The following is a 26,157-nucleotide window of genomic DNA, read 5'->3' on the forward strand; positions in this document are numbered from 1 at the left end:
TGACATACTATACTACACTTTTTTGACTTTTTTCAACATGCTATACTTTTATGACATTTTTCAACATGCTATACCATGACTTTTTTTGACATACTATACTATGACTTTTTTCATGACTTTTTCGACATATGCTATGACTTTTTTTGAGTTTTTTCAACATACTATGATATTTTTTTTTCGACATAAAATCCTACGATAAAGATATAGCTCAACTGGTAGAGAGACGTTCTCATGGACCAAAATTGATTTGCTCATAGTTCAAATCCCACATGCGACAACCACATTTGGAAAAAGTTTCCCGTTTAATTAAAACTCTCAGAAAAAGTAAGATCACATACTATATTATGACTTGTTTATGATGTTTTTCAACATGCTATACAATGATATTTTTTCGACATACTATCCTATGACTTTTTTCAAAATACTATACTATGACTTTTTTTTCGACATTTTTCAACATGCAATACTATGACTTTTTTTCGACTTACTATACTAAGACCTTTTTATGACTTTTTTCAACATGCTATACTACGACTTTTTTTACTATTTACATACTACATACTATTGACATTTTTTATACTATCACTTTTTTCATGACTTTTTCGACATACTATACTATGACTATTTTTTGACTTTTTTCAACATGCTATACTATGATATTTTTTCGACATACTATCCTATGACTTTTTTTGACATACTATACTATGACTTTTTTTGACTTTTTTCGACATAAAATCCTACGATAAAGATATAGCTCAACTGGTAGAGAGACGTTCTCATGGACCAAAATTGATTTGCTCATAGTTCAAATCCCACATGCGACAACCACATTTGGAAAAAGTTTCCCGTTTAATTCAAACTCTCAGAAAAAGTAAGATCACATACTATATTATGACTTTTTTATGATGTTTTTCAACATGCTATACTATGATATTTTTTCGACATACTATCCTATGACTTTTTTTGACATACTATACTATGACTTTTTTTTCGACTTACTATACTAAGACCTTTTTATGACTTTTTTCAACATGCTATACTACGACTTTTTTTTACATACTATTCTGACGTTTTTCATGACTTTTTCGACATACTATACTATGACTTTTTTGACTTTTAACAACATACTATACTATGACTTTTTCAATAACTTTTTTCAACATGCTATCCTATAACTTTTTTTCGACATACTATACTATGACTTTTTTCGACATTTTTCAACATGCTATACCATGACTTTTTTTGAGATACTATACTATGACTTTTTTCATGACTTTTTCGACATACTATGCTATGACTTTTTTTGAGTTTTTTCAACATGCTATACTATGATATTTTTTCGACATACTATCCTATGACTTTTTTTGACTTTTTTCGACATAAAATCCTACGATAAAGATATAGCTCAACTGGTAGAGAGACGTTCTCATGGACCAAAATTGAGTTGCTCATAGTTCAAATCCCACATGCGACAACCACATTTGGAAAAAGTTTCCCGTTTAATTAAAACTCTCAGAAAAAGTAAGATCACATACTATATTATGACTTTTTTATGATGTTTTTCAACATGCTATACTATGATATTTTTTTGACATACTATACTATGACTTTTTTTCGACATTTTTCAACATGCTATACTATGACTTACTTTTTCGACATACTATACTAAGACTTTTTTATGACTTTTTTCATGCTATACTATACTATGACATTACATTTTGACATACTATACTATGACTTTTTTGACATTTTTCGACATACAACTATCATATCCATGACTTTTTTGACATACTATACTATGACTTTTTTTTTTTTGATGACTTTTTTCGACATACTATGCTATGACTTTTTTTGACATACTATCAAGTTTTTTCAACTATACTTTTTTTTGACTTTTTTTCGACATAAAATCCTACGATAAAGATATAGCTCAACTGGTAGAGAGACGCTCTCATGGACCAAAATTGAGTTGCTCATAGTTCAAATCCCACATGCGACAACCACATTTGGAAAAAGTTTCCCGTTTAATTAAAACTCTCAGAAAAAGTAAGATCACATACTATATTATGACTTTTTTATGATGTTTTTCAACATGCTATACTATGATATTTTTTTGACATACTATACTATGACTATTTTTTGACTTTTTTCAACATGCTATACTATGACGTTTTTATTACATTTTTACATACTATTGACATACTATACTATCACTTTTTTCATGAATTTTTTCGACATACTATCCTATGACTTTTTTCAAAAGGCTATACTATGACTTTTTCAACATTTTTCAACATGCTATACCATGACTTTTTTTGACATACTATACTATAACTTTTTTCATGACTTTTTCGACATACTGTGCTATGACTTTTTTTGAGTTTTTTCAACATGCTATACTATGATTTTTTTTTACTATGACATACTATCCTATGACTTTTTTTGACATACTATACTATGACTTTTTTTGACTTTTTTCGACATAAAATCCTACGATAAAGATATAGCTCAACTGGTAGAGAGACGTTCTCATGGACCAAAATTGAGTTGCTCATAGTTCAAATCCCACATGCGACAACCACATTTGGAAAAAGTTTCCCGTTTAATTAAAACTCTCAGAAAAAGTAAGATCACATACTATATTATGACTTTTTTATGATGTTTTTCAACATGCTATACTATGATATTTTTACGAAATACTATCCTATGACTTTTTTTGACATACTATACTATGACTTTTTTTGACTTTTTCAACATGCTATACTATGATTTTTTTCGACATACTATCCTATGACATTTTTTTTGACATACTATACTATGACTTTTTTTTGACTTTTTTCGACATAAAATCCTACGATAAAGATATAGCTTTAGAGATGACGTTTTTGGACCAAAATTGAGTTATCATAGTTCAAATCCCACATACGACAACCACATTTGGAAAAAGTTTCCAGTTTATTTCAAACTCTCAGAAAAAGTAATATCAAATACTATTGACATACTATATTATGACTTTTTTATGATGTTTTTCAACATGCTATACTATGATATTTTTTTGACATACTATACTATGACTATTTTTTGACTTTTTTCAACATGCTATACTATGACGTTACTATTACAACTCAGACATACTATTGACATACTATACTATGACTTTTTTCATTTTTTATGCTTACTACATATATCCTGATGACTTTTTTCAACAGGCTATACTATGACTTTTTTCACACATTTTTCAACATGCTATACCATGACTTTTTTTTGACATACTATACTATAACTTTTTTCATGACTTTTTCGACATACTGTGCTATGACTTTTTTTTTTTTTGAGTTTTTTCAACATGCTATACTATGATTTTTTTTCGACATACTATCCTATTTTTTTTTTTGACATACTATACTATGACTTTTTTTGACTTTTTTCGACATAAAATCCTACGATAAAGATATAGCTCAACTGGTAGAGAGACGTTCTCATGGACCAAAATTGATTTGCTCATAGTTCAAATCCCACATGCGACAACCACATTTGGAAAAAGTTTCCCGTTTAATTAAAACTCTCAGAAAAAGTAAGATCACATACTATATTATGACTTTTTTATGATGTTTTTCAACATGCTATACTATGATATTTTTTTTCCTATGACATACTATACTATGACTTTTTTTTTTTTCAACATGCTATACTATGATATTTTTTCGACATTTTTTTCGACTACTATACTATTTTTTGACTTTTTTTTTATGACTTTTTTCAACATGCTATACATGCGACTATGACCACATTTTAACAAAATACTATACTATGACTTTTTCAATAACTTTTTCAACATGCTATCCTATAACTTTTTTTTCGACATACTATACTATGACTTTTTTCATGACTTTTTTCAACATGCTATACCATGACTTTTTTTGAGATTTATACTATGACTTTTTTATGACTTTTTGACATACTATGCTATGACTTTTTTTGAGTTTTTTTTCAACATGCTTACTATGATATTTTTTGACATACTATCCTATGACTTTTTTTGACATTTTATGACTTTTTTTTTTTTCGACATAAAATCCTACGATAAAGATATAGCTCAACTGGTAGAGAGACGTTCTCATGGACCAAAATTGAGTTGCTCATAGTTCAAATCCCACATACGACAACCACATTTGGAAAAAGTTTCCAGTTTATTTCAAACTTTTTATGATGTTTTTCAGACATAAAACTATGACTTTTTTTTCACATTTTTCAACATGCTATGACATACTATATTATGACTTTTTTATGATGTTTTTTCAACATGCTATACTATGATATTTTTTTGACATACTATACTATGACTTTTTTTGAGACATACTATACTATGACTTTTTTGACTTTTTTCGACATAAAATCCTACGATAAAGATATAGCTCAACTGGTAGAGAGACGTTCTCATGGACCAAAATTGAGTTGCTCATAGTTCAAATCCCACATACGACAACCACATTTGGAAAAAGTTTCCCGTTTATTTCAAACTCTCAGAAAAAGTAATATCACATACTATATTATGACTTGTTTATGATGTTTTTCAACATGCTATACAATGATATTTTTTCGACATACTATCCTATGACTTTTTTTTTTTGACTTTTTTCAACATGCTATACTATGACTTACTCAAATCCCTTTTTTTGACTTTTTTTCGACAACATACTATCCGTTTTTTACGATAAAGATATCAAATACTATTTATGACTTTTTTCAACATGCTATACTATGAGTTTTTATTTTTCAAATACTATACTATGACATTTTGACATACTATGACTTTTTTCATGACTTTTTTCGACATACTGTGCTATGACTTTTTTTGAGTTTTTTCTAAACTTTTATGATTTTTTGCTATACTATGACTTTTTTATTTTTTCGACATACTATCTATGACTTTTTTGAGACTTTTTTTTCAACATGCTATACTATGATTTTTTGACATACTATACTATGACTTTTTTTGACTTTTTTTCAACATAAAATCCTACGATAAAGATATAGCTCAACTGGTAGAGAGACGTTCTCATGGACCAAAATTGATTTGCTCATAGTTCAAATCCCACATGCGACAACCACATTTGGAAAAAGTTTCCCGTTTAATTAAAACTCTCAGAAAAAGTAAGATCACATACTATATTATGACTTTTTTATGATGTTTTTCAACATGCTATACTATGATATTTTTTCGACATACTATCCTATGACTTTTTTTGACATACTATACTATGATATTTTTTTTTCGACTTTTTTCAACATTTTTCAACATGCTATACTATGACTATGACTTTTTTTTTTTTGACATACTATACTAAGACCTTTTTATGACTTTTTTCAAAATGCTATACTACGACTTTTTTTTTTACATACTACATACTTTTGACATACTATACTATGACTTTTTTTGACTTTTTCGACATACTATACTATGACTTTTTTTCAATTGATTTTTTTTTTCAACATGCTATACCATGATTTTTTTGACATACTATACTATAACTTTTTTCGACATTTTTCAACATACTATGCTATGACTTTTTTTGAGATACTAACATGACTATTTTTCATTTTCGACATACTATGCTATGACTTTTTTTGAGTTTTTTCAACATGCTATACTATGATATTTTTTCGACATACTATCCTATGACTTTTTTTGACTTTTTTCGACATAAAATCCTACGATAAAGATATAGCTCAACTGGTAGAGAGATGTTCTCATGGACCAAAATTGAGTTGCTCATAGTTCAAATCCCACATGCGACAACCACATTTGGAAAAAGTTTCCCGTTTATTTCAAACTCTCAGAAAAAGTAATATCAAATACTATATTATGACTTTTTTATGATGTTTTTCAACATGCTATACTATGATATTTTTTTGACATACTATACTATGACTTTTTTTTCGACATTTTTCAACATGCTATACAATGACTTCTTTTTCGACTTACTATACTAAGACCTTTTTATGACTTTTTTCAACATGCTATACTATGACGTTACTATTACATACTACATACTATTGACATACTATACTATGACTTTTTTCATGACTTTTTCGACATACTGTGCTATGACTTTTTTTGAGTTTTTTCAACATGCTATACTATGATATTTTTTCGACATACTATCCTATGACTTTTTTTGACATACTATACCATGACTTTTTTTGAGATACTATACTATGACTTTTTTCATGACTTTTTCGACATACTATGCTATGACTTTTTTTTGAGTTTTTTCAACATGCTATACTATGATGGGCTGCACGGTGGTGTAGTGGTTAGCACTGTCGCCTCACAGCAAGAGGGGCCGGGGTTCAATTCCCGGGCTGGACGGCCTTCTGTGTGGAGTTTGCATGTTCTCCCCGTGTCAGCGTGGGTTCTCTCCGGGTTCTCAGGCTTCCTCCCACAGTCCAAAGATATGCAGCTTAGGTGCATTGAAGACTCTAAATTGCCCGTAGGTGTGGATGTGACGTGAATGGTTGTTCTGTCTCTATATGTTGCCCTGCGACAGACTGGCGATGACTGTCCAGGGTGTACCCTGCCTTCGCCCATTGACAGCTGAGATAGGCTCCAGCACCCCTGCGACCCTTAACTGGATAAGCAGGTTACGGAAGATGGATGGATGGATATACTATGATATTTTTTAGACATACTATCCTATGACTTTTTTGACATTTTGACTTTTTTTTGACTATTTTTTTCAACATAAAATCCTACGATAAAGATATAGCTCAACTGGTAGAGAGACGTTCTCATGGACCAAAATTGAGTTGCTCATAGTTCAAATCCCACATGCGACAACCACATTTGGAAAAAGTTTCCCGTTTAATTCAAACTCTCAGAAAAAGTAAGATCACATACTATATTATGACTTTTTTATGTTTTTCAACATGCTATACTATGATATTTTTTCGACATACTATACTATGACTTTTTTTTCGACATTTTTCAACATGCTATACTATGACTTTTTTTTTTTTTCGACATACTATACTAAGACCTTTTTATGACTTTTTTCAAAATGCTATACTACTTTTTTTTTTTTTAACATACTATTCTGACTTTTTTTCATGACTTTTTCGACATACTATACTATGACTTTTTTTTCGAAATTTTTCAACATGCTATCCCATGACTTTTTTTTCGACATACTATACTAAGACCTTTTTATGACTTTTTTCAAAATGCTATACTGACTTTTTTAACATACTATTCTGACTTTTTTCATGACTTTTTCGACATACTATACTATGACTTTTTTCAACATGCTATACTATATTTTTTCGACACACTATCCTATGACTTATTTTGACATACTATACTATGACTTTTTTCATGACTTTTTCGACATACTATATTATGACTTCTTTTTTGAGTTTTTTCAACATGCTATACTATGATATTTTTTCCGACATTTTTCAACATGCTATACTATGACTTTTTTTTCAACTTACTATGCTAAGACCTTTTTATGACTTTTTTTCATGACTTTTTCGACATACTATACTATGACCTTTTTGACTTTTAACAACATACTATACTATGACTTTTGTTTTTCGACATACCAGACTATGACTTTTTTGTCTAATAGTTTTAGCCCCAAAATCACAGATTTGTTGTATCATTTTATGTCTGTGTACCAACCAGAAACACATTTATCAAACAAATACTGTATAAACCAGATTACTCTTCTCCATGACCAGTCAGTGGAGCGGAGCCGCTGCTTACACAACACATGAGTCGAGTCTGGGAACAAACAGGCGCTCAGAGTAACCTTGCCAACCAAAGTGGAAACTCCCCCACGCGTCCATTCATGTGAGGATGTACAGCCATCACTGCTTCCTCACAATACCGTTTGTACTGCGAGTGCACACTGAGCTCTGATGCCCGGCCAGAGACGGGCTATCGCTAGGCAACAGGCAGGAAGGGAATCCGCAGCACAGCACAGACTCTGTTACTGCCGCTACAGTGGGCTGTATGGGCTCATGACAGATAACGGTCTGGGTATAATTGACACTGACGAAATAAAAAAAAAATACAGAGGGTCGCATTGAATTTGGTCATCTTCATGGTGCTTTAGATACAGCAACATGAAAGCAACATGTTCTTCTGTTCCGGCTTCAGTGAGGCTTAAACTGCATATATTATCTCAACAGGTTGGAAAACAAGAATTTAATTAAGGACAAAATTGAAAAGTAAAAATCCCCTTAATCATGTTTTCAAGGGGAAAAATGTGATTCTCAAAATTAGGTCTGCCTCTTCAGGCTACCTTGATTCAGTTTTGTGTCAGCGTCACGCTGTGCTCAAAAAGTTAAATAATAGCTGTTTAGAAAAAGCACAACCTAAAGTATATCCTAACCCTTAAAATGCTGTTATCAGAAAATGTATTTTGTTTTTTCCTAAAAAATTATTTAAACAACTAACCAGCCTTCATCACAGCACATTGACCAGCTTGATTCAGATTCGCCATTTTCTATGTTGCTAAAACAGCATTTGGGCTGCAACTAAAAATATATATTTTTGATTCACCGTTAAAATAGTGAAAACTTCTTTGCACAAATATCCAGAGCCCAAAGTTGCATCCTTAAGTTGCTTGTTTCCTCTGATGAATATTCAAAAAAACTCAATTAACCATGACAGTTCCTCGCATTTGAGGAGCTGTAACAGGTGGATATGTGGCATTTTTGATTGATTTGCACAACATTTTTAGTTCTACTTATTGACTTATTCAGTAATTTCACCATTAGTGTTTCTATTTTGCTTTGTAAGTAACAACAGCTGGCAGGATTTGAAGGTAAGAAACTGAATTTGTTTCCCTGGGAGTTTAAAGGAGCTATATTTAGCTTTAGCTCTATAACAGTACCCATCTGATAGATCACCAAATTGATCAATTTATCTTAATATTGTCATTATTATTATTATTTATTTTTTTACGAGTGTCGCTATCCCAGTTAATATCCTGACTTTGAGAGACAGAGCTCATTCTGGGTTTGAACCTGTTTCTTTTGTGGACCTGCAAAGACCATTGAGACTTTATGTAACAAAGATTAACACAAAAATAATCAAGATAATTGTACCTGACAAACATTACCAGGTTCTGCTGAATATGATGGACCATCACACAACCGGTTTGCGGTGATCGATTTGGTCTTCAAAGTCCACACTCTAATAAATGTTAGAAGTATTCCCTCGTGGATGTAATTAACCAAATAATTTGCTTTATTGAACATATAAGATGCCTTCACACAGGTAACAAAAACAGACAACCGATATGCTTGAAATGAAAAAAGAAAAACCCACATTTTATTGCACTTAAGTTATAAGAAAATAAAATTCTAAGTGAATCAAACAAATACACAATCCCTTTAAGGTTTTTTCTGTCTGTTTTTCTTTTTTGCCAGGCAGTTTACATTAACTGAAAAAATAAAACACCTGCAACAAATCTGATTTCTCAAACCAGATCATAAATTAAAACAGAGGGAGAAAACAACGAGAGGAGATAGAGCAAGATTGTTTTCTTTTTTTTCTTTTTTAATATACAGTGTTATACCACTTTCACAGTTCAGCTTGAGTTGTGACTCTTGGAGATTGAGACGATATTTCGTTTGGCTACAATGTTTCTGTTCACGCTTGTTGCCTTTGTGTTTTTATTTTTCCCCACTGAAAATCCTCGAGGCTGCGACCGCCACAGAGCAGCCGCCGCGGAGGATTTTAACCGCAGCACAATGTAACACTAAGACTCCTGGCAGCTCGACCTGTCAGTTGATGCTTGTGATGGTCTCCTCTGTTGCTTCAGACATCTTTGAATTGAACAACAATCACACACTGATACGGACAGTTCTTTCATTCACGTGTTAAAATCGATACATCTGCTAGTTTTTTTTTCTTTGCCAGTCCACACAGCATTTGTACATTTCCCCAAAGAACAGGCTGAGAGAGCGTTGTCCCAAGGAATGTGTTTACAAGTTGCCCATTAACACGCTAACACACGCACTCATGCACACACACACACGCACACACACACACACGCCAACAGTGTACATCCCCCTTGTTTCCTCTCTGCAGGCGATCCCGTCAGTATCTGTCGGACGCGCTCCCTCCTCTCAGCCTCGTAGAGGCACGTTTGGCTCAAGTTTCAGTGGCAAAAACAAACAAAATAAAACAAAAATGTCGGATGTTATCTTTTGTGATCTTTTGTTCCTTAAAGTCCAAACATATAGAGTTCAATTTGGAATTTTGCCTGGGACTAAAACGTCACAGCAAGTAAAAGTTCCATCTCTCTCTTTTTTCCATTCATCTAGCAGCATAAATACAGTTTGGCCACTGGGAGAAAACAGTAGAGGGGAAGGGGCCGGGGGGTTCGGGGGCATTAATCCACAGCGCTTAGAGCAAAGAACCTCTACTTCTTCTCTTCACAGCACTGGAACTGAGAAAACCACCCCAGCTAGACTGAAAAACTCTGGACAGCACTGATGTTTATGTGGAGACTGAGCGACAAACTCAGGTATGTAGAAAAAAAAAAAAGAAAGGAAGAACAAACAACTCAAATAAAAAGACGGGAAAAACAACCCTTGTGACATAATGACAGCAAACCTAAACAGAGCAGGTTTCTAATACTGGGATTTGTTGCTGTTGGCAACCGCAAAGAAATACAAAAAAAAAAAAAAAAAACATGAGTGAAACCCCTTTCATATGATAAACCAAGAACGTATTGAAATTCACAGTTGTGTTTGTGTGCGATATTGTAAAGAAAACTACAGAAAATCGAGTGGAGGACAATAAGAACGGAAATGGAGTGACAAGAAACGAGCCTGATTACAGGCTGAACCCTCCAATCGCTCGCTCTCCTCTTCAACAAGCAGCTCTTTAGGTGCGACTATGTGTGGAAATTTACCTTTAAATGTCTCCCACCTTCCTCAATCTTTTCCTACAGTGAATGTTTTCCACTTTCCTGGTTGGCCGTTTGAGTGTATGTGTGTGTGTGTGTGTGTGTGTGTGTGTGTGTGTGTGTGTGTGTGTGTGTGTGTGTGTGTATGGGTGGTTGCGCGCTGATGGGATGGGGGGAGAAGGGTTTGTGTGTGTGTGTGTGTGTGTGTGTGTGTGTGTGTGTGTGTGTGTGTGTGTGGGGGGTCTTTAAAAAATAATATATCTCTGTACATCTCAAAATCTGTCAGGCTTGAGCGAAACCAAGTCTCTGTGCGAAGCGGACCCCGAACCGAAAGGGTTGAGAGTCGCTTCAAAAGAGTTCAGTCGTCGTCAGTCGTTCCTTTTCTTCCTCTGTTCTTTCTCCCGGCCAATCAGGGGGACGGACCGGTGGTGCCCCGCCGCCTCGTTTCCAGCCCGATCCCCTCCGACTCCACCGCGAGCTGGTGGTTAGGGGGTCGAAAACGGGGGCTGAACACTTGTGAGGGTCTGTGGCTCTGTCAGTAACATTTGCCCAAAGGGGGACGGGGGAGTTGATGGTGGAGGACAGGACGGCCCACTGTCAGTGGTGGTGGTTGTAGATTCTGCGAGTTTGGGGTGAAGAGTTCTGGGCTTTGGCCTTCCGGTTTTTCTAGGTGCCTCATCTCCACATCCCCCTCTCTTTTCCTTCCTCTCCGCGGTTTCGCTCTCTTCGTCCTCCCCCCAACCGCGTCTCCCTTCTCACTTCATGTCCACGTCAAAGTCCAGCACCAGCAGCTTGGTCTCCTCTGTGCCGTTGCGACTGCCCACCGCGCACACCAGCTTGGTGTTGGAGGCCCGGATGCGCCACACCACACCGCCGCTGCCGCCGCTCTCCAGAGTGACGAGGTTTCGGATGAACTCGCCCGTCTTCAGGTCCCACAGTTTAACGGTGCCATCGTCCGAGCTGGTGATGACAAAGTTCTTGTTGAACTGGAGGCACGTCACGGCGCTCTGGTGCTTGTGGGGACCTGAACGCACAAAGAGACAGATTGTTAGAAGGACGTTAAGAAACCTTCATTCCTACCAGAGGAACCACAGTCTAAACTTAGTCCCTCGACCGTGCTCTCCACCTCCACTAAACAGTTTCATGCCTGGGCCTCTGTAGTTCCTGGTATAATTTTGCCAAAAACAGCAATTTGTAATAAATATAGTGATGTAGTGGGTATAGAGATGTGGATGGGTGAATTTGAAATGAGACTTGGATTCAGAATAAATTACTCAAAGCCTCTGAGACACAAAGGGAGAATTCCCCTCCTTTATTCCTGGAGCTGTTGTGACAGTGTAGTCAAGACTTCTAACTGTAGGCAGCTTTAGGACTCGGGCTGTCACTGTCACGGAGGCTTAGCAGCTCCAGCTACACCTCCGCCTGCTCTCTGTGTGTTTGTGTGTGCTGGTAGCTTGTAGCTGGCAGGAGGCCACACTTTAAGTGAAGATGGCGGCTGTTACAGCCTTCACTGAAGTGACTTTATTTGTGACTCTACGTGTGCAGTGACTTAAGATTTCCCCAAGGGGCTTGGAAATGATATCTTAATTAAATCAATTAGGGCGACACAAAGCACGAACAAGCGCAGAATCCAGTGCTGGCAAAGGAACTGCTTTTATATATTTATTATTTTATTAACCGGAGGTTGCTATAGCAGCTATTTCATTCAGACACATTAAATTTCTTTCCGCTTTGACAATCAATTTGCAGAGAATTTTTTCTTTTAAATCTCGCCATCACCGAGCTTTCAAATATTTTCCATTTCTGTCTCCACTTAGTTTAAAGGCTGTTATTTACTCAAGTATACAATAGAGCTGTGCACCAACCCCCCCCCCCCACCCAACATGCCTGCCTCTCTCCTCCCCTCCCTGCATTACCACAACAAAGCCCTGCTCCATCATTACCTTCGCTCTCTTCAGCTGACAGTGACGACCTTGTTGCCGGGCCATTGTCTTATCAAAACACACTAATGAATAGCAGAAATTGTCCGCTGACCTAATTATATGACCTACAAAGTCCCCCGGCCTTCATCCCTTCACTGTAGTCACCCCATCTTTACAGAACACACACACATCCTCCCCCCCGTCCTTCGTATCCCTCCCCTCTGTCTTCAGACTCTCACTGGGGCATCCCTTTGTTCAGCGGGGTGTGTGTGTGTGTGTTGGTGTTTGTGGGACCAGCATGTGGGTCGTAGTTTGCTAATGAGGGTATTTAGGGGCGGGGGCGCTGGTGCTCGCTGCTGCTGCTATTCAGCAAAGGATTTCCAACTTCCTGTGAGGCACCAGTGCCGCGGCTAATGGAGTTTGAACTATTCAAACAGACACAAAGGAAATTAGAGTGTAAACGGGACCAGCAGGACCACAAGGTGTCGGCTCCGTACTGCCACACACAGACAGGTAGCGGTCTGGATTTTAATTGGACGGTCTAAATCCCATCTTATGTGCTTTTTTGTTGTTGTTGAAGGCTGCTATCCCCCTTTTCTACATTTAAGTTACACGTTTATTTACAGTTACGTGAACATCTGAATGATTTTGCAGCTTTTTGCACAAATGTTGTACAGTCTACACGATAACGTAACGCAAAGAAAGATAATGTATGATTTTATGTATTGATTTTTAAAGGTGCTACATTTGAAATTTACATTAATATAACAGCAAACAACCATTTGCTATATAAAGATATAGCGAAGTAATGGAATTATTGTTATACAATATTTTTTCGTACGATTTAACTGTCAATGTTGTAGTTTGGTTTGGTCACGTTCAGAGTCATTCAACTACCTCTTGGAGTGGCAGAAGCTGGACTTGAAGCCAAACTTAAACTCAAACTTAAACAGCATGCTGGGATGGCAGTCTCACCTTGCAGTGTTTGCAGACACTGGCCCGTCTTGATGTCCCAGATCTTGACAGTGGAGTCTGCGTTTCCCGAGACCAGGATGTTGTCTTTGAGCTCCATGCCGCTGGTGAGGGACTGATGCCCCGTCAGCGTGTGGATGCAGTTGCCCGTCTCCACGTCCCAGACCCTTATAGACGTGTCCAAGGAGCCACTCACCACGTGGATCCCATCAAACTAGAAGGCAGAGAGGATCAAAAGTTCAGCCTCAACACACTTTATTTTCTGTTGTGAAAGCAGACTGAATGTTGATGAAATTCATTTTAAACTGGCTGAAAATCAAGCTGCCACTTCAAGATAACAGTAATCGTCACTTTGACTCGCAGCTGAGGCAGGAGCCGCATACTTTCTTTCTATTAACAAACTTAAGATTAAACCAATTGAAATGAATGAATTTTATTGATCTGTGTGAAACGTTGCCTTGTATTCACAAATCCAATAGCAGAGCATCAACACTTTAAAAGAAGCCTAAAGATGCAGCGTGCTACAAAAACCAATCTATCAGTGCAGTAAACAGCCTCCTCTCTGAGGTTGATGGCTCCGGCTAAAAGTGCACCGTAATCACACAGAGTGGGTGAGAGGACATCTTAGAGGACACAGAGGCAGGGTTTCTCACACACGCGCACACGCACACACACACACACACACACACACACACACACACACACACACACACACACACACACACACACACACACACACACACACACACACACACACACGTTTGGACAGGCTACACTAAACATTTAAAAACAATAGATAAAAATGAGCAAGACAGATAAAAAAAATTGTTAGAGCAATCACATTGCATTGACTTGTTTACAGCCTTTTGTGTGCCACATTGACAGAGCAACAACCTGACAGAGAAAAATAATATTTCACTCAGTAACTGCCACGTGTAACTGTTAACAACTGAACTAACTGACCAAACTAACATTAGTGTGCTCATATCTTTAGACTGAAGTGTAAAATGCACTTGATCTAAATTGCTGTTAAATACAAACTCTTAAGAAAATTAAAAAAATAACAAGTTGATTTACAAAACTTCAATCTAATAACGTTAGACCGAATGACCAAAGTACGTCAGTAAGGTTAACATTATCTAATATTATCTGGTATATTAATTAGACAAAGTAATTTACATTGGAAGTGAATTTGAAGTTGACTATTTAATTTGGCTCTCTTAAAACTTTTTTTTCCCAGTTTCATTGGATTACTTTGGTGGTGCAATAGTTTCCTAACAACCAGTTTACAGTCTTAACCAGATGCAATTAACTTTTAATGGTGCAACCCCTTTTATCAAATGATATCATTTGATTTTAACCAGCTGCTTTTTAAGACCTCAGGAAGGACTTTAAGTTCAAACTGTATTTATGAAAAGCTGGATCACCCCGATCCTGCATTGGATGCTCTGGGAAAAAAACAACACAGAGCATCTTTGTTTCCCCACTGCTGTAGGTGTGTCTGAAGCCGCTCACCTGTAACGAGTACACTCTGTTGGTGTGGCCCTGCAGCGTGTGGAGGCACGTCTCCGTCTCAGGGTCCCAAACTTTCACCATGAAGTCGTAGGCACCGCTGACCACCCGCCGCCCGTCATACTGGACGCATCGCACGGCCGCCACGTGGCCCATGAGGACGTGTAAACACTGACCCGTCTCGATGTCCCAGACGCGCAGCGTGGCGTCACGAGAGCCACTGACCACCCTGAGAGAAAACCAGAGAGACACAACGAGAGTCAGATACGTGTTGTTAAACATTACGTTTTAAGAGACAGTTGCATGTAAGAGTCTGGGTGCAGCAAAACAGTCAAAACTGTTGTGAAGACTTAATGTTGAGCTTAACTTTCCCACACGACTAACGTCTCCTACAAGTAACTCATTCTGTAAGATTAAATTCCATAGATTTATACTGTGGCAGCTGCACTGACAGAATAATGAGACAGGTATGAACATCTTCTTTCACTCCTCTGACTTCGAGCAACCTAAAGCGTCACATTCATGTTCATACTTGAAAGCACAAAAACACCCATTTAACTCAAACAGCCGCCCTGCAGCAGTGCCTTCACCCGGAATGGAGAAAAAAACCAGATATATTACAGGTTACAGAAAGGGAAACTCCCTTTAGGGAAGATTGTTACTCAAGTTTGACATTGTTTTTCCAGATTACTACTGTAAAAACACTGTACTGAGGATATCATTTAAGTTTACTATTTAAAAATGAGACACATGAAATACATATTTAAATCTGGTAAAGAATTGACACCGCTTTCCTTAATATTCATCAGATTCCCGACACTGCAGACTGAGAGAAATATTCCTCCATATTCTAGAAAATTATTTCTATTTGAAAAAAACATGCTGTAAATACACACAGAACATACTCTTTATTCATAAAATGCCTCACAGCGCTACATAGATGGAAATCACCAGCATGTTATTCACTGTCTGCCTGCAGCTTGCAGCATTTCCACTGAGTGGGTAATCAAATGCTATACAAAAACCTTGGTGGGTCCTAAGGCGAAAAGAGCACTTTGAGTCCCCGGAGTGTAATACTAAGTGAATGAGTGAGCAGCGGCTCACTTAAGACGGCTCACAGGGTCTATTTAATCTCTATGAGACCACATGCTCACGTTCATAGAGATACTGTCCTCCTAGGATGTTGCAGAGATGCTCTTTTTGCTCGCTGGGATGGCTGTGAAGTCGGGCATTATGATTCTTATAATAACAGAGCACATGGGCACATTAAAGGGATAGTCCAAATGTTTATTTGTTTTCAACAAAACAAGATATAAAATGTTATTTGGTGAGCTGGCCAGCGGATATTATTTCCTTTGGACAGAGCCATGCTAGCTGTTTCCATCGGCTTCCAGTTTCTATGCTAAGCTAAGCTAACACCTGCTGGGAACTGCTTCATATTCAACATACAGACTTTAAGATCAATATCACTCGCGTCTATCTAACTATTCCTTAAAGAGAAAGAATTTTACAAAAGTAAAACTTTAGATGTATGTACTGGTTTGCAACAAAATGATTCATTAAGCTCACTAATTAACATGTTAATGGGTATATTTAGGTCTGCTACTAATGATCATTTAAATTTCCATCTTCCCATTATTTCCTCAATTAACAGATCATTTGTGAGGATTGTTGGTAAGAAAAGGAAAAAGGAATAATGGCCATCACACTTTCCTGAAGTTGTATGCTCTGTATATCCAACAGAATAAAAGCAAAGGATAAAACCTTAAACAGATTTATATTCTAATCAACTCATCAATTTACTCTTTCAGCTCTAGATGTAATAGTGAAATCTGCCTCATACCTTTTCTCATGTAGGTGCATGCAGCGCACTGTTGAGGTATGCCCATAGAGGGTGTGGATACATTCGCCTGTCTCTGCGTTCCAGACCTTGAGTGTGCGATCAGTGGAGCCGCTGATAATAATGTTGTCCCGCATCTGGGATGACCACACGCCACCTGTGTGGCCCACCAACGTACGCAGACACTGAAAAAGATTGCAGAAGAAGAAGAAGAAATCTTGATCAGCATATTTCTCACTGCTACTGCAGACGTTGGATCAGAGAAAAAGTTAGTTTCAAAGACATTCAGGTTGATTTCATTCATATGCTTCACATTTGAGTTTTGTTAAAATCAAATTTGCACATTTTCCCACTGTGACCTCCTACTGCCTTCGGGTGGGGGAAGTCAAGAAGAATTAAATTTATGTGACCTTTCCAGGCAAAGAAGAACCAAGTAGTTGAAAACCTGCTGCTGGGACAAAATCTCTCCCTGAGCTTTTTTAATTGCTTTTACTTATCAGTTGGAAAAAGCAGAGGATTCCTTCTCTTTACAGAAAGGTTTTTACAACAGTCTTCAATTAAAAAAATGCACCCATTCATCCTCATTAGGGATGGTAGATTAGCTACTGATTACAGTAGTTATGGAAATCTTTCTGATCAATTGAATTTGCGTTCCCACAGTTTTTCTAATTTGCCCATAGATTTAATTGACCTAAAAGCTTGAAATGAAAATGATTTGGGGACCGGAGTGAACTGTGGACGAGGTCGGCTGCCGGTGATGTAGTCATGTCGAGTTCAGAGTGGAGCGTGTATATGAAGTGTTCAACACGTGACCCCCATGAATGCAGCTGATAAGCCGCTGAGCAGAGGATGGCGGCGCAGGGAGAGAGCTTTTATTGCAGCGGGTGATAGAGGAGGATGATGCTGCTGCAGCCTGTCTTCGCCCTCTCTGTTGCCCGATAAAGAGAATCACTTCATTAACTGTGGGCCAATGTGGCGTGACCCGACAATCAACCTCACTACAGTGTTGAAAGTCTTTTGTTTTATCACCACGGTGCTTTTTCTGAGCTTTATACCGTAGTGAAATGAATATGAATATCCGGTTAAATTACAATTTATTCTGCATTTTAAAACAAGGCAGACACATGGCAATTTTTTTAAAATATTGTGGTACATTATTAGGATTATTTACAGCATTGTTGCCAAGCCTGCATCTTAATCCACATTTGTGATAAATATTTGCTTTTCTTCTGTAATACTTAACCACAGGCCTGCAGTTTATTGTAATCATACTCTCGAGGATGCAAGATTTTCCCTTGTGAATTGAAGCCAGTGGTCGAGGTTCCATAACAAGAATCACAGTGTGTGATGAGAGCCCTACTCTAACGCTGCGTGGGAAGAGAGCACCTGAAATGGAGGGCTTAAGCATCTTAATCGGTCTATGAAACAAACACAAAATGAGGCTGTCCCTGAGAGTGAAAGATAATGTGCATTCTTTTAATGAACCTTTTCTTATAAACACATGAGCGTTTCTATATTGTGCTTAACATTTGCTGCTCTGTAGCTCTTTCTTTGTATTGAAAAAGCCACATTCTTTGCCTTAGTAGGAAATATCAGAAAATAAGGGATAACAGGGCTGAAGCTGATGGAGCTAATGATTTGCAAAAGGTTAAAATAAACTACCTCAGGTAAAGAAATCACATTATACACGCACACTGCATGATTAAAGGATCACTCAGGCTACAGCTGAATCTACAGTAAAGGCTTCTTTAAGGACTAGTCACATGTTATCACATCATTTTAAATGACGGATTTCACAGTTTGTCAGTAAAAAAAGATATCAGATGTCTCTGGATGTTGCCAGTACTTCTACCGTGGAAAATTAATGTCTAATAACACAGCTCACAAGTATATCTGCTAAAACTGTTTCTACACTTAGATAAAGTTTTAACAATGAAGGCAACTCTGGTGATCATATATGCTATTTTAAATGTTGAAATACCCTAGCAGCTAAGCTAACAAATACGTAAACCAATAAAACCACTATAATAGCCCAAAATTTCAGTTTTTATCGGTTTTCCTCTCTTATCTCTGGTCAGTCGCCCTTGGTATGTGCAACATATCTTCCATTGAATCCTGATAGATAAAGTAATGAGTAAAGTAATTTTATGTTGAGTCACTTTAATCAACTGATCCACTAGCATGCTTTCCCCTGCAACAGCTAAAACTGACCATGGTCGCAGCTTGTTTAACAGAAACATGCTGGTGGAATAAGGGAGATGAATCAAAAAATGGTCTTAAGACCCGTCCATTCCACTGCTGCTGATTTTGACAACATGGGTATAATTTACTGGTCGACTCCAAATACCAGCAGTCTGTTATCATGTCTCATATGCACAGATACGTTGTTTTCCTCCACAGGAAAAGGCTTTATCATGGAGACACAATACAAAGCCTCTGTTGCATAAATGCTAGATGGCCATAATACCCTAATTTATCTTCACAATATTCCAATTAAGTTTACAGCTCAAAAAGCCATCTCTTATTTCTGCTAGTCAAACTGGAAATCTGGCGGTGGACGCCTCTCTCTGGGTATGACGGCAGCCCACAGGTCTGCCATCTTAGATCGACCCTGACAGCCGGGACTGTTTCTGACAGGCACCACCAAGGACATGCGCCGCTCTGTTAAGCACCAGGCCGCCACCTTTGAAGCGATGAGAGGTGTGCGGCTGTTTGTGCGTGGAAGATTGACACCTTTCAGTGAGGCTGGAGGATGCCCAGAGACTAAGGCCATGTCCACATTAACCCGTTTTCACTCGTTTTCAAATGAAAACGGGGTTTTCAGATCTCCGTCCACACATGCGTTTCAGCATCGTTTTCGAAATTATGTGCGTCCAGACTTGCTCCCCTGAAAACGAATATCACGTGACTATTCACGTACACTGGGCATGCGCGTGCCGGTGTAAACAGGAAGTATATTGGTTGCTTGGGTACAGATAATAGATTACACTACTCTTGATACTCGTCGTGCTTGATTCTTAAGAACTTCCTCTAAAATCTTCCTCCATGAACTCAGACACATTTCGTGGAAGTTTTTAGAAGTTTTATTTTTCAAGTTTAGTTACAACACTGCAGGTCTAACTCTGTCTCTCCCACACAGACAGCACATGTACTTTAAATGAACAGTCATTAAACGAAGTTTACTAGGTTATGGGTCCATACATTTGGTTAACACAAGTACGTCATTAGTCCGTTCTGTAGGGCTGCTAAGGCCGGGACACGCCCCTCTAATCGCTCCATAACAGCGGATTCCAGCTGAAGCCAAAGACCGCTAACCCCCTCCGGGTTGCCATGGGTCACCTGTGCTCCCCTGGGTCCTAAGTCCCTACATGTTTGAACGTCTATGTTGAATTAACCTGGTAGTCGATCGGTATCAAGGCTGTTGTTGTTGTTCTCTTACGGAAAGGGGTCACGTGGTAAGGGGGTGACGAATCAGGGAATGACACGTCATAACTGCTAAGAACCAATCAAATAGCGAACGCCGGTGCCTACGTCATCGTGTTCGTTTTCAGTCATCCACACTGTCAGGAAAACGCAGCGTTTTCAAACTTCTCCGTCCTCTGGGGCGTTTTCAAACTTATTCGTTTTCGGTGCCCTAAAACGCGGTGTAGTGTGGACGCTCGGTGCAAACGGAGAAAAAGATATGCGGATTCATTTGAAAACGGGTTAGTGTGGACGTGGCCTAAGGTCCATCAGGTAGAAAGACAGAAAGCCTTCAGGTGTCGTCTAAGCATCGAAACAAGCTTTTTGAAATTCCTACAGAGTGCAAATCTGATTAATCTTATTTAATCTTGCACTCCGGTGTTTGTTAAATCTCTGATGCAACACTTTCACCACAATCAAGTCCCCATTGTCTGACCTGATCGCTAAGCAACGGCCCAGTGCTTCCAGAGGTGTGGAGGCATTTACATATAATGTGTTCGTATAATAATTAGGATTGCCTCACAGCAAGGGTTCAATTCTCTGTGTTTTGTATAACAAGATAGATCAAGGGCAAGAAAAAACAGGCAGCAAAGAGGAAACATTAACACTATCGAGGAGATTTGGCAGTCCTGCACTGATTAATATTTATTGAAATATATTAAAATGAACCAACGTCCATGCAAACAACCTTGTCAATGTGATGGGACACTTTGCTTTCTGTGCTCAAAATGTCCAGTGAGTTTAAAAAAAAAGACATGATTCACAGACAAATCTTGAACAGAAGAAAAGGATACTAGACGTATTAAATAAACTATTGATAGTAACATCTGTTAAATCTGTCCGGCATCACAACGTTTACACTATTTAGAGATGTGTAGAGGACACCGTGTGTGGAGACACACGATAACATTTGGACAGTGCCAAAGTGATGTAACACCACTTGATCCAGCCCCACATTGTCCCATCACAGTGAGAATCTTTTTGATCGTTCTAAATTGGACAAAAGGTTTCTGTGGAATAGCAGCAAAAGTGGCCTGAGAAGAGGTGTTAACGCCGCTCTACCTCTGGCACATCTTGTCTATTTCTATGACCAATTTCTCTCTCTGTCCCCTCAATTTATATCCTCTCCCTGCAGTGGAAGCCGCCGGAGCTGCATTTCAAATCTCTCATCTGAAGAAAGAAACGACATAAGCCGCTGATCTCCCAGAGTATGAGCCAATTTACCCTTGTAATCTGTAACTCATTAACTCATTATCCCAGAGAGACTGCTTTTTTCCGATGACAGAAAACATCTTCAGGTTTCAAAACGAGAACCTTTAAAAAAACTAACATCAGAGTTTTTCATCTCGGTTGATTATCGTGCTTCTATCTCTTACTGATCCAATTCTGAGTAAGAACTAAGTGTTAGCGGCTGAGCTGTGGTTGGTTACCCTGAGCTTTCTCTGAAGTTGGAGGGTTCATGTGAGAGAGGTAAAAGGCGCATCAAGGTCAAACACATCACTTTTAAAAAAGGAAGATTATGGAGTAGATATTATTTGGAATATGAAGGACAAGAGTAAATGGTTATTGGCAGGTGCATTTGGAGGCAAGGGCCGTCGCAAACTGTGTCTTTTTACTCGACACCTTGAGATCACTGATAGCCACTTTACAGGCTGGCATCTCTCGGGGACAACTGACGGCGAGGAAAACGTAGCAATCAAGTCCTCAAATGGCTGGCAGAGACTATAAAGAATGTTGACAGCGGAGGAAAATACAAATGCAGGTGCTGGTAATCCCATTGTATTTTTACTTTACTGTTTTACTGGCTTCGACGGACTCTCCACCTGAAATGGTTGACTAGGCTTAATTGGCCATTCGTCTCCAGCGAGAGATTCTCTCTCTTGTGTTGAGAGCTGAGGAGGCAAAGAGATGAAATCCACAGAGGGGGTGTGTGCTCTGAATACATCACCCAAACAGAAAACGGATTTAGGCTCATCTCTTCTTCATGACTAATGTAAACAAACAAATCTTAGGCGGATTAGCGTTGTCGAAACCACAGACAATGAACCGTGTGTGTCTGCGACGTCCGTCTGAATGCAGGGTGGTTTCACAATAAAGCTTTTCAAGCCCGCTGGTGATGTGACTCATCACAGACTTCCACCACCGATGTGGATCCGCTGCGGCTGTAACTCAACAACCCGTCATCCAGATGTCTTTGGGTGAAGGAGAGCCGAATCGTGCTCCATGGCTATCGGATGACCTTGGCGAGATCTGTTCAGATCAGCAAATGACGAGACTGATATGCGTGTAATCACCAGCTGGCTTAATGCCAACGTTACTATTTGTTTGGACAGAGTCTTTAAAGCAATGAAAAGCAAACTCTCTGGTATATATTGTGTCCAACACAAAGAGAGACCTACTGCAGTGTGATCATGCAGAATATCAACTTCTCTTAAGGCTTTTCTATGATGTATTTTTATTCAGGTTCACAGCTCCACTTCTCTCAATTACTCACCAAGTCAAAGTAAAAGGAAGAAGAGTGGAAAAGAGGAATATGCAACAACAGTTTATAGAGGACATTTTTTAGTAAAAGTCTCTTTTGAAAATGGAGTCCAACACTGAGCCATGAAATAGCTGCGATTCACAACATTCTGTGAACCTCTCTCCTACGCCACAGTACAACCACTGCTTTTCTTTTTAATACACAGCGGCGTAAAGCTGCAGCCAAGTCCTGTGTAGCTGCACCAGCCTCAGCTCTGAATACTAACACCTCTTGCGGACATGTGCTGTGTAACAAGTCAGCAAAACCGCAAAATGTATGAATAGACAGGTACAATGGATTCTTGCCAGGAGGTTTTCACTTAATGGGGAGCATGTTATTTATTACTAACTATGTTGATGGTACAGGTAGCAAAATGTTTTTAATAATTTAGATGTCTCATCCACTTTTCAGTTGGAAAAATCAATGGAGTGAATTCAGCTTGAACTTGCCTACAGTCCATTAACTACTGACAACAGTGAAGAAGAAAAAAGGAAGCCATTCAGATAAAAAGGAGCAAACAGGAAATAGAAAAAGCAGTTAACCCGTACCTTTCCTGTGATGGCCGACCAAACTTTGAGCGTGTTGTCGTCAGAGCCGCTGACGATGCGGTTGCCACAAAACTGGAGGCAGGTGATCACGTGGTCGTCATGACCTTTCAGCACCTTCAGACGAGACAGATCAAAAGAGACGCAATGAGAAGGACATGACCGATGGGGTGGATGCAGAATGACACGGCGAGAATTCAGGCTGACAATGAGGCATCTCTTGTGCTTTGTACATCAAAGGGGAGATAAGAGGAAAATGTCACCAGGCGCTGCAGGTGTACACGGCTCTTTAAGCAATGTGTGTGTGTGTGTGTGTGTGTGTGTGTGTGTGTGTGTGTGTGTGTGTGTGTGTGTGTGTGTGTGTGTGTGTGTGTGTGTGTGTTACTGGGTCACAGGACTGCCAGCTCAGCAAACGTCATAGCACACTGCATACGCAAAGAAGTATGAAGAGCACAGAAACCAAATTTACATCAGTGGCGGCCTAAAATGACCCACAGCTGTTTCAAAAGGCGCTAAAGCACACAAGGGCCCATTAAGGATGGTCTCCAGCATGCTGCTCATGCTTTATGTGAAACTTCTGAAGAGGCAAAAGGACAAATACAGTCTTTACATTGAAGGAGAGTAAGATCATCCTTTGCTGCGGCTCAATTATTATTCAACGGGGATACTGTGGAGACCTGACTTTCCACTAACTTTCCATCAACTTTCTGTGACTCAAAGCCACTTTTATATCAGGTCTATAAGATCGTCCACTTGCTGGGGGAATCTAAGTTTGAGGGCAAAGCTACCTTGGGTGATTTGAGGTCCCCTCTCCTCCAGTTGGTGTCTATTCTATGCTGCCTGATGTAGGCGCTCTTCCAGGGGCTGTGGGTGAAGCCGGGCTTGACGATTTTCCTCTTCTTGAGGGGCAGAGGCTCATCGATGCCTACGAGGAGACAAAGAATGAAGAAGATTGGATTAAGGCTCAAGTTTTGTCCTCTAAAAGTTTATTTTAAAAACAGGTTATACCGCATCTCTAGGCTCAGCATTGCCCACAGCGGTATCTCCAGACTGCTCCTGCTGTGTGATTGCATGTTTATTGTCTGCATCTGTTGCAAAGACTTAAGACTTACCTTCTTCCCTGCACTTCTCCCTCCACAGCAGGTTGTCTTCTGCCAGGATGCGCCAGTAGCGACACGTCTGGGCTGCTTGAAGGAGGTCCTTCGGTTCCAGGAACGACAGCACGTACAAAGCCAGCTGTTGAAAGATGAGGGATGTGAGAGGTGTAAGTGGAGAAAGGAGACACAAAAAGGACACATTATTCACTGCTGCGGGTGCATACAACGGTACAAACGCCTCATACACCTTGAAGTTTGAAGGTACTAAATCACAACAACAAAAAGAGAACAAACTGTGTGCAAAATATTAACAGCATGAGTCTGACTGAACAAGGGTAAACGATGGTATTACCATTAAACTGAATCAACATTTGTATTAAAGCCTAACAAAATATACACAATAGGAGCCGGTAACAGTGTCGGGGCTACAGCTCGTTAAGCCCAAAGCCGGCATAAATTGACACAAAACCTGGTTTGATGAGCATAAATCTGGACCCCTGAGCAATAGAGGGAAAAAAAAACCCACTATGGTCTGCTGATTTTTTCAAACATATTGTAACAGGTATATATTTGGACAAAGGTGTCAACACACAATGTTTGTTTTATAGAAACAATGCGGTGGATCAACAATCAGGACAAGAGAAGCTCTGTATCATCACAAAAAGGGTAAAGATTATGGGTTCATTTTGTATCCGGTGGTGTAAATATTGTTCTTTTATTATATTACAATAATCCGCGATAATGACCCTCGATACTCTGGGTGATAAATTCAGGAGTGGTGTCATGAACATCAGGAGAACCAGGAGAATCAGACTGGTTTGTAATGTTTGACAGTCTTAATGTGGCTCTTGGATCTAGTCTAGATTCAACTAACAATTATTTTTCATTGTAGATTTATCTGCCCACTATTTCCTTGATAATTTGTTTATAATTCATCACAGTCTAAGTTGATTTATCCATATTGCTTGTTTTATCCAACCAAATGTCCAAAACTCATAGATATTCCATTTACTATAATTTATGACAAAAATCCTGGAATCAAATCCTCACATTTTAGAAGCTGGTTGAGCAATTTTGTTGCCAAACGATTAAGAAATTATAGAAATTAATGTTTTTTTTATTGGTATACTCTCTGCTAAACTTATTTCTAGTAAAATGCCCGTGTAAATGTTGAATTCTTACTCATTAAATGAGTTTATTTACTCAGTATTCATTGTGAGTTAGTTCAGTTAAGATGACTAGACAGTTATTGCAACAGATGAATTCAGTCGTCAATCTAAAATTTATTAGTTTGATTTAAGCCATAAAGTCAGAGTCTATCTTTGTCAAAGTGGGTCTCTGATCTAAATGTTATTGTA

General features: G+C 38.5%; 1 protein-coding gene across 1 annotated transcript in view; it reads right to left on the reverse strand.

Moving 5' to 3' along the window:
- Positions 1-9,252: 9,252 nt before the first annotated feature.
- Positions 9,253-26,157, reverse strand: part of fbxw7 (F-box and WD repeat domain containing 7) — a 114,118-nt gene continuing 97,213 nt past the window's right edge. The window contains exons 9-15 of the mRNA XM_054604657.1: positions 24,815-24,938; positions 24,491-24,627; positions 23,706-23,819; positions 17,178-17,359; positions 15,338-15,563; positions 13,826-14,036; positions 9,253-11,952 (exon numbers count right to left, since the gene is read on the reverse strand). Of these exons, the coding sequence (XP_054460632.1) occupies positions 11,684-11,952; positions 13,826-14,036; positions 15,338-15,563; positions 17,178-17,359; positions 23,706-23,819; positions 24,491-24,627; positions 24,815-24,938 (1,263 nt within the window). The 3' untranslated portion in view covers positions 9,253-11,683. The remainder of the gene's footprint in view (positions 11,953-13,825; positions 14,037-15,337; positions 15,564-17,177; positions 17,360-23,705; positions 23,820-24,490; positions 24,628-24,814; positions 24,939-26,157) is intronic.

The sequence above is a fragment of the Anoplopoma fimbria genome, chromosome 9, assembly GCF_027596085.1.
Source record: "Anoplopoma fimbria isolate UVic2021 breed Golden Eagle Sablefish chromosome 9, Afim_UVic_2022, whole genome shotgun sequence".
Lineage (NCBI taxonomy): Eukaryota > Metazoa > Chordata > Actinopteri > Perciformes > Anoplopomatidae > Anoplopoma > Anoplopoma fimbria.